The sequence below is a fragment of the Zootoca vivipara genome, chromosome 7 (genome assembly GCF_963506605.1).
Source record: "Zootoca vivipara chromosome 7, rZooViv1.1, whole genome shotgun sequence".
Classification (NCBI taxonomy): domain Eukaryota; kingdom Metazoa; phylum Chordata; class Lepidosauria; order Squamata; family Lacertidae; genus Zootoca; species Zootoca vivipara.
The window spans coordinates 84263918-84278535 of record NC_083282.1 but is presented as its reverse complement, the minus strand read 5'-3'; the positions used below and the strand labels follow the sequence as shown (position 1 = coordinate 84278535).

General features: G+C 44.2%; 1 protein-coding gene across 1 annotated transcript in view; it reads right to left on the bottom strand.

Annotated features, from left to right (window-relative positions):
• The window catches only part of PHACTR3 (phosphatase and actin regulator 3), a 195093-nt gene that overhangs the window by 68700 nt on the left and 111775 nt on the right, over positions 1–14618 (bottom strand). The window contains exons 7-9 of the mRNA XM_035123018.2: positions 12744–12906; positions 9991–10238; positions 5896–6049 (exon numbers count right to left, since the gene is read on the bottom strand). Coding sequence (XP_034978909.1) covers positions 5896–6049; positions 9991–10238; positions 12744–12906 — 565 coding nt within the window. The remainder of the gene's footprint in view (positions 1–5895; positions 6050–9990; positions 10239–12743; positions 12907–14618) is intronic.

Below are 14618 nucleotides of genomic sequence, written 5' to 3'. Positions count from 1 at the left end.
ACTACAAGAAAGAAGATTCCACCTAAACATTAGGAAGAACTTCCTGACAGTAAGAGCTGTTCAGCAGTGGAATTTGCTACCAAGGAGTGTGGTGGAGTCCCCTTTCTTTGGAGGTCTTTAAGCAGAGGCTTGGCAGCCATATGTCAATAATGCTTTGATGGTGTTTCCTGCTTGGCAGGGGGTTGGACTGGATAGCCCTTGTGGTCTCTTCCAACTCTATGATTCTATGATGGCTGTGGTTGATGGGAACTGGGGACAAACAGCATGTGGAGAACATCATGTTGACTACCCTGCCCTAGATCTAATGGTGAGCAGGTCAATTTTGTTGGTCCCAGAACATTTCTCTTTTATCTCCGTCGCCATAAGCCCTACTGCCCATTTTTCTCAATAATAATAATAATAATAATAATAATAATAATAATAATAATAATATCATTTATACCACACCCATCTGGCTGGGTTTGCCCAGCCACTCTGGGCGGCTTATAGCACATATAAAAAATGGTAAAACATCAGACATTAAAAATCTCCCAATACCGTGTCGAGGGGGATGAATAGACCAGAGGTGAGGAGAGTTTGCAGCCGTGGAGACTTTGGGCTTAAGGCCTGGTTGCTCCTCCATTGCTACTGGTATAGCATTCTATGATTCTATGACCTTTCCACAGCTGCCCCCTTCAACTAGTTCAAGAAATGGAGACCGTAGTAGGGCTTTGAGGGTCTTGTTCCCTGAAATATACTCAGAGTCAAGAGTGAATTTCATGCTCTTTATTCAGCTCATAGTCATCAAGGAGAAGAAGAGAAGAATGGCTCTTTTCCCAAAACCATCTGCTTATATACATTATTTACACAATGGGCCTTGCGTGATTGGCTACTTCAGGGATACAACTGTGGGCCAATCAGGTTGTGGATTGACTTCTGCCTGCAGCCTGATTGGCTGCTCCTACAGGCCAATCAGGTTGCGGATTCACTTCCACCTGGAGTTGGATTGGGTAGCTCCTGCTGACCAATCCGACTGCTGATTCTGAATCCTATTGTTCTAGGATTCAGCTCAGTACATAACATTCCCCATGACATTATTGGAATGCAGTGACCTGCACTGTCAGAAGCAGTAGGCCTCTGAATCGCAGTTGCTGAGTTTCATGAGTGGGGACAGAATTTTTGTGCTAAGATCCTTCTTGCGGTCTTTCCATAGGCATCTGGCTGGCCCTAATGAGAACAGGATGGTGGATAAGATGGGCCCTTGCCTGACCAAGCAAGGCTCTTCTCATGTTCTTAAGTTCAATGGGACAGTAGCTCAAATGGGAGCAGAGTTGAAATGAGCTTATTGGAGTGAAGCCTAGATGAACTCTTCTGAAGTAGGCCTATTTCAAACTGAGCTGTGAGGAGGGCTCACCCACCACTAATTCCCCATAAGTCCATATTAGGCAAAGCTCCTGCTTATTTTTATTTTTATTTTTATTTTAAAAAAAAGCACCGAAAAAGTTAGAAGTTTTTTTTAAATTAGATCGACACAGCAGACGGCATTACAGATGGCTTAAATACAAGTTTAGAACCAACGCATTGCTTTGTTGGGACTGGGTTAGCAACCATTAGAATGGGAACATACAGCTTATTCATGCTGTGCAAACGATTCATAATTTTATATAAACCTTCTGCCAGCTGGATGAATGAAATCAAGTCACTAGCCACTGAGAACAAGTGCAATCGTAGTTCTGAGTCCGTTTTTCAAGAGCACCCAGAGTCACTTGAGTCCGTATTCAAGGCATCCAAGCCAAGTGCCACAGCTGTACCTCCTCCATGTCATTCTGATGAGATTTTGCTCCCTCCATTCTTCAACACATCTCTTAGTTTCAACCAGGAGTGGGTGAATCTGTCATTTTGGTTTCCCCCAGTTTCTTATTTCCCAGCCCTTAATTCAGTTCTCCTTGTTTCCACATGAGACTATGATTTATTTATTTTTTAAAAAAAAAATTCAGGAGAATTCATCAGCATTTTAGTGCAAACTTCTCCCCATAAATTTGTTTACAATTTTGCAAAAAATGTTCATTTTTTTGCAAAGCAATTTCTCATAATACAATGCATTTTTTGCACGCTATTTCTACCAGTATACTCATTTTTATGCACCTTTTTACCCAAGTCCATGCATTTTTGTACATGCCCCCATCCCAAGTTCTGACCTACATTTTTTATTTCTCCAAAGTGTCCACGCTTACCATAGTAGAAAAGTGGCCTAAATTCACAAATAACAACCAACACCTGAACAGCTTGAAACAGGTGGAGAACAAGCTCAGCCATAATCTTCAGGTGAACTACTTTCCTGCACTTTCTGTGTGGGATCAGTTTTCTGGAGAGTGAGTCCTTCTTGGGCACACCCACACAATTCTCAGGGTGATGCCAGACCACAGATGCCCGAAACCCAAGTGATGCTTTGCATGTGTGAAGCAACCGCATATTGAACAGATGGAGTTTTATGACACCTGACATAATCTCAGAGAGACCGCTTTTCAGGGAAGGTGGGTTCACATAACCGACTGCTTATCAACAGGCGTGATACTGCCAAGTGAAGCACATTCATGTGTGAAAAAACCCTGATTGATTTAGATCCATTGAGAACATTTCATAGCTGCAGAACAAATGATCAGTTTCTTCACGCTATGCAAGTTCTTCCCCTGCCACCTTGTCTTTACAGCACATGGGAAAATAGCAGGTGAAATACCCCACCTGTGCATACAAGGAGATCAGTAGAGTCCTGCCACTGCCACATCCTGCAACCTTCCTCTTTAAGCTGCTATAGGGAGAAGATGGTTTGCAGCTGAAATACATTTGGTCCCCGAACTTCTCCTCAAATACTCCTTTTCAAATCTTTGCTGCTGATATTCTCTGAATAGCCTCTAAATATTCTTATTGTGCCTTTCTTCCATCATGGAACCCAAGGTTCTGTACAGGTGTCTTCCAGGTAGTCACTCACCTGGGCACTGGTTCAACCCAGACTTGCTTAGCTTCGCCAAGGCAGTGGCCTCATGCAGCTTCAGATTAAACCTTAAATAAGGGGCAGTCAACGTGCTGCCCTAGATGATGTTGGACAACAACACCTGTCGTCCTTAACCATTGGCCATGGTGGAACACCTTTAGCATATTTGTTTCATTTTAATGGATTTTTATTGTGTATTGTGATTTGTTGTTCCTTTAAGCTACTCTAGACTCCAGTTGAGTGAAGCAGTGCCGTGCCTAGCTATGCCTAGCCTTGCCTTGCCTTGCCTTGCCTTGCCTTGCTAGCCTATCTAACCTGATCTGGCTGGGTCAGATGGGAGCTGGAGTCTAACAATATCCAGAGGGAACCATGTTGGCTACCTCTCAACTTAGATTTGGTTCAGCAGTAACCCTGCTCCAAAGCAAGGTGACTCACAGTGTGCAGGCATGAATGAAACCCAAACAGAAATGATTGAGTTATTGCAGCTACAGAGAGCCAGTGATGTATGCAGGGAGACGGTGGGTTTAGAAAAAGACTGAGGTTGGAAGCCATAGGTGATAGGGGGAAAGAAAAATAGAATTTTATTAAAACTTTATGTTCAATTATGTTAATTTTTATTTAATTTTGTTGTTTATAAATTAATTGTGTTTTGTTTAGAATATGATTTGGAATATGATCGGAGTATGATTTTGTTATGATTTTGATTATGATTTTGTTATGATTTAGTTAAAGTGTTTTTATTTGTTATGATTTTATTTTGTATTGTTTTATGTTGTTATTGCTGTTATTGTTTTTTCCCTTTAGTTTTATGTTGTATGTATGTGCTGTATTTTATAAGAATTTAATAAAGTATTTTTAAATAAATAAATAAAAGAAAAAGAAAAAGACTGAGTGCTCCAAAAGTTCCCAAAGTGCAAAAGGTAGAAGGCTACCTTCATACTGCCATAGGAGCCCGATCTCTTCTATAATAATAATAATAATAATAATAATAATAATAATAATAATAATAATAATATACTATTTATACCATGCCCATCTGGCTGGGTTTCCCCAGCCACTTTGGGCGGCTTCCAACAGAAGAATAAAATAATCGATTAAAGATTAAAAGCCTCCCGAAACAGGGCTGCCTTCTAACAAGCTTTGCATCTGTCCTTTAAGTTTCTACCTCTTCTGATTTTATAGAGCAGCTTCCCTTCCTCCCCCTTCCTCCCATATGGCTTCTTAGGTATGTATAAAGACATGATATTGCACAAAGACACGATATTGGCAGGTTTGTTTTCACATTCTTTCCAAATTATCCCATACATGGACTTTGCCTTTTTATCAGGTACGTGTGGTACAATATGTCCCCCATTCATGCATTTATAAGGTTCATAGCTGTCCCACCTTCCTCTTGATGTTTGAAAGCTGTCAAACACAAACCATTGTGGATCAAACCACAAGCACCTCCGAGAGTGACTCTGATGACCAATGAAGGAAGGCTAGCACCATCCCAGGTCTCCCTCACCTCACACCCCATATCAACAACAGTAGAGTCTGGGAAGAAAAGTATTTGAGCACCCAAAAATTCCACCTAGGACCTTGAGCACCCAAAAATTCCACCTAGGACCTTGAGGTAGGGCTTAGTGGATCCAGCATCAGGATGTGGCCCAAGACAGCAGCTAGCCAACAACTTAGACCCAGCTCTAAAGTGGTAGAGAGTGCATTAAGAAGCATGAGAGTTTATGCCACTCTACCATTTCAAAATATTTCAGTTGCAGGATAAAGAAACCAAAGCTAACATCAAACACTATAGTAGCATTTAAACTGGGTTCTTGCAGTTACCTATAACCTGCTCCAACTCCTAACCCAAACACCTACAAAATTTGGTTCTGGTTGGTGAGTCCCATAGCTGGATATTGCCCATTGAATGCCCCATTGTGAAGTAATGCTGGAGTGGGCTTGCAATCTGTTCCTTGCTTCATCTTTGAATCACCAGTCTACACTTCTTGGGCCTTGACACTCTTCACACAACCAAGTTTCAACCTTCCTGTCCCAAAGGCTAGGCCCGACAGCAGTTCCGAGCCCCCTCAAGAAATAAGGTTTTGATTTCCAAATCCCGAATTCTTAACACGCTTTAAAGATTTGGAACTCACAAAGTTCAAACTCAAAACCAGGTAGTTCAATTGCCCTCAACCCCACTGATTCTGCTTCAATTCTGGAATAAGAAGCAATGAGGGTACGGAAGCTGGGAGACCATTCCGTTTCATCTGTGAGTTTTGGGGGTCTGGTCCCACCCACAAACTTGCAGCCCTGACATTTGAACTCAGGGGAGATGGTGGCCCCATGACCAGGTTTATGACTGCTGAAAATGTTTGGTGTACAACAGGAATCAGACAAAAGGCATGTGTAATACACCAAAGCAAGGTAAACAGTTGGAAGTTCAGGCATTAATGCTCCCGTCTTTGTCACGATGGGAGTAGGGAATAACATGACCACTTGATCCTTTACATGTACAGCTGTACACAGGAAGGCTTCCTTATACTGAATCAGACCAATGGTCTGTCCAGCTCGGTGTTCTCCACACTGATTGGCAGTCACTTTCAAGGGTTCAATCCATGGGTCTCTCCAAGCCTTACCTGGAGATAGAACCTGGGGAGTGAACCTGCAACCCTCTGTGTGCAAGACACATGCTCGACCATGGAGCTGCTGCCTTTCTTCACAACCTGGAACCCAAATTGTGCAGGATTTGAGTTGTGTGTGTGCATCCCTTGTGTGTGCAGCTGTACACAGGAAAGTCCCATTGTTACAAATGGTCCTGCTCTTTACATGAAGAGTAGAAGGTGGGTGGAGCTTCTAGGTACATCCCTATTTTCCTTACTCCCATACTGGTAAACATGGAAGCACGGAAGCCTCAACAGGGCTTTACGCTCTACAGGACTTACTTGGAAAGTTTCATTTCAATTTGCTGCCGGATCTCCTGTCTCTCTTCGTCAGTCCTCCTGGGGAAAATGTTCCTATCTTCCAGCTCCTGTTTGCTTGGCCTGTTCCGCAACTTCACTGCCAGCAACTCTTTCTTGCATTTTCTTGGCAAAGTACCTGGAGCATACATAGAAAAAGAATGAGAACGTGTCAGACAGGCTGTTGCTAAAATAGGCAAAGGGACATCACTTATTGGATCAGGTTTTTCTCATGAATCAGAAGTGCAAGATCGGCAGGGATCGTCTGCGAGCAGAACGTGGGGCCTTCCCTTAGAAGGAGGGCAGTGACTGAACAGGAAGGACCAAGGGGGAACAGCAGGGAGGAAACTAGTGCAACCACGTGTGGTGATGATTTTTCACTTGGCCCAATCCATCTCTGCATTTCTTGTGTCTACTCTGTGTAAGCCATTTAGCAAATAAAATGAGCTCATGTGAACTGTTACAACTGTCTTATCAATGCTTTGTCACATGCATTGTATTTAATTTTATTCCAGCAGTCGGTCCTGGAGAGGAGTCACAAAATGCAATGATCATATTGTGGTTATGATTTGATAGGTAGAAGATTGGCTGCAGCAGACGGAGAGAAAGAGAGAGAGAAAACAACTCGATAGAAAAAGGGGTGGGAAGTTGACAAAAATAAGAGAAAAGACAAGATTGTATTATGGTTGTGTATTTCAAAAATGTTGAAATGTAATAAGATATAACTGGAGAGGCTTCACAAAATGTGAAATTTTGGGGGGTCAAATAAAGCATTTTCAGTACACCATTGAGATCTCCTCTCTCTTCTTCCTGAGTGGGAAGAGTGTCAGGTGATTGACCCACCCATGTGGTTCCATTTTCCAAATATTAATGATGCCTATATCTGAAAAAAAAATCAATGCAAAGGGACATCTGCACTGTTGCAGCAACACATAAGCCCCGTTCACACATAATGCTAAGCCATAGTTAATGGTTGACGCTGAGGCATCTTGCAGACAATCACTCAATCTTGGGATTGCTACATTACAGCATAATTTCTCTCACTGCCACACTATTGAATTCTGGCTCTGTAACATTTGGGTAGTGGTAGCCTGTAACTATAGCTAAGGAGGAAGTCCAGGTTCACATATTATTGTAAGCTATGGTTAAAGCTAACCAAGGTTTATAAACCAACAACACACCTTGGTTAACTAGCATGTTCTAACTGTGGTTTATAAACCATAGTTGAGTCACAGGGCAGGGTTTGGATGATCAGGTTTAACTGTGGTTAACTGAACTGTGGCTAATAAAGAGGAAATTGTGGCTATTGTAGCTTATTTCCAAACCTACAGAACTTTGATATGTATTGAATTGTGTTTCTGTTTATATAATAATATTAATGGTGCAATAGGTCAGTGTTGTTAACCAGAAGGTTGTTGTTCGAGCCCACCTAGGGACAGCTATGGGCAGGATTACTGCATTGCAGGGGGTTGGACTAGATGGCCCTCATAGTCTATTAATACGTTTACTCAAACACCGTATGCAAACCACCATTCTTTTTTTGAAAAATAAAACAGAGAAGCAGCCAAATGCTTTTGCTTTGTTTTCAAATTGCATCTCTGTTCACCGCCCTGGGCTCCCTGGAGAGGAAGAGAAGAATTTAAATTCAACAAGCAAACATGCTAAGAGATTCCTCCCACGGAAGATCTGGGTAGCGGCAGCGGCGGCGGCGGGGGGGGGGGGGAACCACATGAAGTCTCCAGCATCATTGCCCCACCTGTTGAAATGGCAGTGAAAGCTCTTTTCCAACCAATGTCCAATGAATGCTGCACCACCCAGTGTCCAGAACGAAAAGTACATCTTGCACAGAGAACAAACATGCACAGGGAAGGCTGTGATCCATCTAGGCCCTGTGGGGATATCATAATCTTCTTTCTCGCCCCTTTGGTTTAATTAATGAATCCCTAGGCCTCTTAGCTATGATAATCACCATGGGGTCTGCCAAGTGTTCTATGAGCAGGAAGTCTAGTAGATAATTCACATTCACCATTTAATTAAAACCCTTCTCATCTACACAACACCAACTTCCCCATGCCACAGTTTTGCAGGGGGTCGCAGAATATCCACAAACAGTTAGCAGATTTGTTCACAGTTCAGAATTGTTCACTGATTAGTGTGTGTCTTCTTAAGATATGTTGGGACCTAGCTAGGGATGCATACAGAGGTGCTCAGATCGAGACCTGGAGTCCGGGTTCTTCCGAAATATCAGAGAGGCATTTGGAGACACGGTGGGTGGAATGGGAGAGAGGGAGGGAGGGAAATAAAATGTTCTGGGGTTAAGTCCTAGAGCTTAACATCTTGCTCTGGAGTGATTACCAGAAGTAACAGACCTGCAATCAGTGGCGAAAAGTCATTTTAGAATACTGCAAGGGGAAAATGGAGTTGTCAGTCTGGAAGTGACAGCCGACAGTTGAAGAGGGTTATAATAGAGAGCGGGAGGATGGAAGATGGAAGGTCAGGGCTTAGATAATGATAGGTGTTTATGTTAAAGGAAAAGTGATAGCAGCTGAAATGGTTACAGTAAAAACTCCAGAAATGGTTAGTGGTGCTGGCGGCCATCTTTCTCAAAAGACAATGGAGTGCGCCTCCTGGGGAAAAGTCAAATTGCTGGAGAATCACAGCACCTGCTGTGTTTGCAGAGACATAACTGCTGCCTCCTGTGTTGCTTTTGTTGTGTTAGCAGCAACGAAGTGACCTCTCCAGGGTGCAAGCCTGGGCAGCGTGTATAGAGGTCCTGGGCTCCCCAGATGACAAGACCCGACCCCACTCTCAGCCTCACTGGTGTGGTCCAAAGGAAAGCAGAGCAATATGAATGGCACTAGCTTGGCTGCAGGAGTTGCTGGAAGGAGGCATACAAGATCCATTCAACTGTCTTAGAGACTCATTAAAAGGGCCTGGGAGAAGACATATAAAGATTGGAAAGGATTGTGGGAAATGATTGTTGTTATAAAAAAATTGAAACTATGATATTGAGATGTACTGGTTTTGCTGGACTTATTGAACAAAAGCCAGGCCAAGACCTGATAGCTCATATAGAAGGAAGAAGCCTCTGCCAAAGAAGATAAAGAAGATTGGCAAAATAAACTATTGAACTATGCAGGATAAATAGGTCAACTTGAAACCCAAGAAAGAGAGGACTTTGAATTTTTTAAAAAGGGACAAATGTTTAATGCATATCCTTTAAGCTTTGAGTATAGTTTCAATTCTAAAGCTCATTTTGCTGATACAAAGTTTGGTGGTGTTTTGCATTTTGATGTTTTGTGTGTGTGTTCTTCCTTTAAAATAAATTTATGTGCTGCTGCTGCTACTGTTTTAAAAAATAACCCCCACAAGCTAGTTAAAGTATCATCTTAACCTCTCACATTTGTTCTTTAACAAAGGACCTTAGAAGAAGTCACGATGAATGTGAGACTGCATTACTCAGCAGTGCAGTTACAAGAAGAGTTGGAGCGGCAGCAGCTAAACACAGGCAGAGACAGAGAGAGAGTTGGCGGGGAGGTCAACGAAATGCCCTTCCTGGATCTGCTGCTGGGCAAAAGTGGCAGTAGCTAAGTGAGGTGCTGCTGACCATTCTGCTGCAGGAATTATCAACTTGGGCACTGGAATCACCAAGGGAGAGCACCAATAGGAGAGTGGCATGGGTTCAATCTGACATCTCCAGGTAGGGCGGGGAATGTCCTCTGCATGAAGCCACAGAGAGCTGCAGCCTGATTTAGTAGAAGGCGGCTTCCAAGGAACCTAAGGAGCAAACTAGGAAATATTGTCCCAGAAGGGTGAAGGTGAGCCCAGCATCAAACTCTGAAATGAAAGGTGAGGTGCAGAAGAGCAACATGGAGATGCAAAGAGAATGGACTCTAACAGAATGGGACAGAAACTGACGGAGGTGGGTAGGTAAAGGGAAGAGCTGGCAGATTTGAAAAGGAGGCCAATATTGCCTTCATGACCTTGAGCAGCAACGTAATGCACATGTATAAAGGAACAAAACCAGTGGATCAGTCCTTCAGAATTGCTCATAAAGGCTCACAAAGTGACTTTGCTTACCGGAAATGATGGAGTCATTCAAAACCTCTTCATCCTGATAGAAAACAGAGTCGTCCGTGATTTCAGAGTTCATGATCAGGTTCTCTTTGTTCTCATCCGACTCCTTGACGGAATTCCGCTTGTTCTCCGGGTCGCTGTTGTAGCTCACCGAACTTTCCTTCTCTTTGCTGTGATCAACGCTGCACGTTCTGGATGGGCGGATGTCCATTCGCTTCTTGGGAGAACCTTTGTTTTCTCTTCCCTGAAAGCTGGGGGGTTGAAATGCAGATAACATGGATTTTCTTTTTTAGGGTTGTTGTCCCCCCCCCCCATCTTAGCACCACAGGAAGGGAATCAATGTTTCAAGCTTGTTGCCTCGAGCACTTTGCTCTGCAGAGGGTTGTGAAAGAGCTGCGGTGGGATTACAATGTCTATGACAGGGAAGCCAAGAACTCAATATCTGTCACAAGGGGAAGGCACAAGAGGCCAGTGACTGACACCTTGTTTTGAAATATGTTAATGTGGGGTGCCGGGTTGACCTTTTCAAAGAAGGCAGTGTGTGCTTCTAGTGGTGGAAGACTAGAGTTCAAAAGAAACATCTCCATTAGGGCAATTGGGTGCTTTACGAAAGATTTAAAAAGTATGCAAGGGAAGCACATCATTATTGACCCTGAATAAGTTGTGGCCTTTTTGGACATTTACCAGGAATGGGTTCCATTCCTGACCATCCCTTCCACCACACATCTAAAATACTCTTTGGCATGGACAAAATACATCAATCTTTTCGAGCATAATAGACCAATTTGCACCCAGTCCTCCTCTTCCTCCTCTAGTTTACTTAGAGCACCATTCAGATCTCTGCGTATACAGGCCTCCATACAGAGAATCCCACATGGCATCAAATCCATGGTGATGTGCGCCTTCTCTTCCCTCATAAGAATTGGACTGCCATTTGGTAAGCATTTCGATCATCCTTTGTCATGGTCCTGGGGCTATTAGAACCCAGTAATACAAAGAAGTTCTCTGCAAATGGGAAAGGTCCATAGTGAGGTCCAGGGTGGATTCACCGTAAGGGTGGAAGAGCACTTTGGTTCACTTTTTAACGTGAACCTACCCAGTTTGTACTTCCTGAACTTCAGGGCTGCCTCTGAACAGACTGTTCGGAAACTTCAGGTCATACAGAAGACAGCAGCCAGGTTGCTCACCAGGGCAAGATGGTTTAAGAATATTACACTGATCCTGGCCCGACTGCACTGGCTGCCAATTCGTTTCCAGGCTCAATGCAAAGTGTTGACCTATAAAACCTTAAACAGCTCAGGACTGCAGAACCTCAAGGACGACATCTCTCCATATGAACGTACCTGGACCTTGAAATCATCTTCTGAGGCCCTTCTTTGTGTGTCCCCTCCGTGAGAGGTCCGGAGGGTAGCAACACAAGAAGGGGTCTTTTCTGCAGTGGCTCCGCATTTGTGGAATGCTCTCCCTGGAAAGGCTCACCTGCTGCCTTCATTATACACTTTTAGGCGTCAGGCAAAAACGTTCTTCTTTAATCAGGCCTTTGGATCATTGACATACTACTACTAATAATAATAATAATTAATAATAATAATTTATTATTTATACCCCACCCATCTGGCCGGGTCTCCCCCGCCACTCTGGGCGGCTTCCAACACACATCAAAATACATTAAAATATCACAGACTAAAAACTTTCCTAAACAGGGCTGCCTTTAGGTATTTTCTAAATGCCAGGTAGTTGTTTATCTCTCTGACCTCTGATGGGAGGGCGTTCCACAGGGCGGGTGCCACTACCAAGAAGGCCCTCTGCCTGGTTCCCTGTAGCTTTGCTTCTCACAGTGAGGGAACCGCCAGAAGGTCCTCGGTGCTGGATCTCAGTGTCCGGGCTGAACGATGGGGGTGGAGATGCTCCTTCAGGTATACAGGACCGAGGCCGTTTAGGGCTTTAAAGGTCAGCACCAACACTTTGAATTGTGCTCGGAAACGTACTGGGAGCCAATGTAGATCTCTCAGGACTGGTGTTATGTGGTCCCAGCGGCCGCTCCCAGTCACCAGTCTGGCTGCTGCATTCTGGATTAATTGCAGTTTCCGGGTCACCTTCAAAAGTAGCCCCACGTAGAGCGCATTGCAGTATTCCAAGCAGGAGATAACCAGAGCATGCATTACTCTGGTGAGGCAGTCTGCGGACAGGTAGGGTCTCAGCCTGCATACCAGATGGAGCTGGTAGACAGTCGCCCTGGACACAGAATTAACCTGCACCTCCAAGGACAGCTGTGAGTCCAAAATGACTCCCAGGCTGCGCACCTGGTCCCTTAGGGGCACAGTTATCCCATTCAGGACCAGGGAGTCCCCCACACCCGCCCGCTCCCTGTCCCCCACAAACAGTACTTCAGTCTGACATACAATACCCTTTTAAAATGTTCTTGTTTTTATTATATATTTTATGGTTTTATCTTGTGGTTTTATCTTGTGAACCACCCTGAGACCTGCGGATACAGGGCGGTATCCAAACAAATAATAATAATAATAATAATAATAATAATAATAATAATAATAAATGTATCAAAATGCAGCTAGCCTTCACACTTTCCCCAGAGCCAATGAAGCTACTTGGAGTAGACCCGCTGGAATAAATGAAGCGAAGGTGGCCATGTCCATTAATGTCAATGGGTCAACTCTGAGCAAGACTAGCCCTTGAAAAGTTGAGGAACAGGGAGAAATGGAAATGGTGTGTCCTGTAACCTTCCAGAATCTTACCTATCCTGCCGGTGTTTGGTGGCCAAAGCTCTGTGAAGTTCCTCGATGACTCGGCTGGGAGGTAAAGGCAGGTGGACGGCACCAAGGTGAGGGGAGCCATTTGGCGTTCTGAGGTGGGGCTCGGAGATTTTCTGGCCTGAGGGCTGGAAGGGAGCAGCTTGTCCTGAGATTTGGGAGGAACCAACAATTACATAATTCTTCAAGACAGTGGCTGGAGGGGATTTCAAGGCTGGCTCATCTACTTCACTTCCTGCTGCTGGAAACAAAACCACAAAGGGGCATTAATGGCTGCATGCCATGGAGGAGCCCCCCCCCCCACTGGAGCCACACCGAGCAGCCTTCCCCAATGTGGGTGTCCTCCAAACGCCGTTCAACTGCAGTTCCCATCATCCTTGCCCATGCATGCTGGGATTGCAGGGAGGTTGTCATCCGAGAATATCTAGAGGGCACCCTTGTGAGGAAGGCTGATCTGTGCAGGATCAGCTGTGCAAACTGCTGGCGGACTGCAGATTAAGCCTTTTAGCAGTCCTCTTTCAGGGAAGGAAAGCTCTGATCCTGAACCTCCACTTGTGGAATATCACCAGGAGAAGAAAAGGCTAAGGGGCAAACCCTACCCGAATCAAGAATGGTTGGGTGGCACCTTGTACGCCTCCTTCTGGAAACTCCTGCAGCCAAGCAGGTGCCATACATATTGCTCTGCTCTCTTAGGACCACATCAACAAGGCCAAGAGGTGAGGGTCTTGTTGTCTGGGCAGCCCAGGACCTCCATACACACTGCCCAGGCTTGTGCCTGGGGAGGTCACTGACTTCGGTGCTGCTAACACAGTGGTTTGACTTCACCCCCGGAGGCACACTCCATTGTCTCTCGAGACAGACAGGTGCCAACATCAACAAGCTACTCATTCTGTGGTTTTAACTTTATGTGCTGAAGCTATTACTAGTCAGCCAGCTGTGCTTCAGGGAAACTTAACTGCCATAACTGGTCCTTGAAGAACACTTTTCTTTTTCCTTTTTTCAGTTTTATAATAATTTTTTATTAATTTTCACAAAATGACAACAACACACAAAACACATAGAAAGTACAACAAAATAGAAAAATAGAAAAAAGACAAAAAACAAAAAACAGAAAACAAAAATATTCCCTTTTCAAGTCCCATTGTCTATTAGGACCCCCTCAGGTTCCCTTCCACTGCCGTTCACTAACAATTACATTTTAGCAATTTCTAAACATTTCCTGAAGAACACTTTTCTGACTGCCAAGGTCTGAACTTGAAGTGGGGTGGGAAACCAGCCTTTGGAGCTGCATGGATTATGCACTGGGATTTCACCCACGGACGGACCTTGGTTGGTGATTTCCCAATGAAGCGCATTTCCATTAAAAACAAAAACAAACCCACACACAGTTTATAAAAAGAACCACTGAAATAATTGCTGCAATAGACTTGACTTCAGCTACTGCTGATGACTTAACGCCACCCAGTGGCACAAGCATGGATTTAAATCCAAAGGCTCCCAAACTGGAAGGCGTGCTGTGGATGGGAAAGAAATAAGAACCATCCCCTAATGTGGATTTTACTTTTCAAGTACAGTGATACCTCTGGTTAAGAACTTAATTCATTCCGGAGCTCTGTTCTTAACCTGAAACCATACTTAACCCGAGGAACTACTTCCGGGTTAGCAGAGTCTGTAACCTGAAGCGTTTGTAACCTGAAGCGTTTGTAACCCGAGGTACCACTGTATCTTAAAATGGCTGAAGGTGGAGGTTGAGTGAACCATGCACCCTTATTACAGTGCTGGCTCGTGACAATTGGGACCATCAGAAAAGCTATCCCATCCTTCAAGGTGCTTTGTTTACTCTGGGTCCCTTCCTTGTAG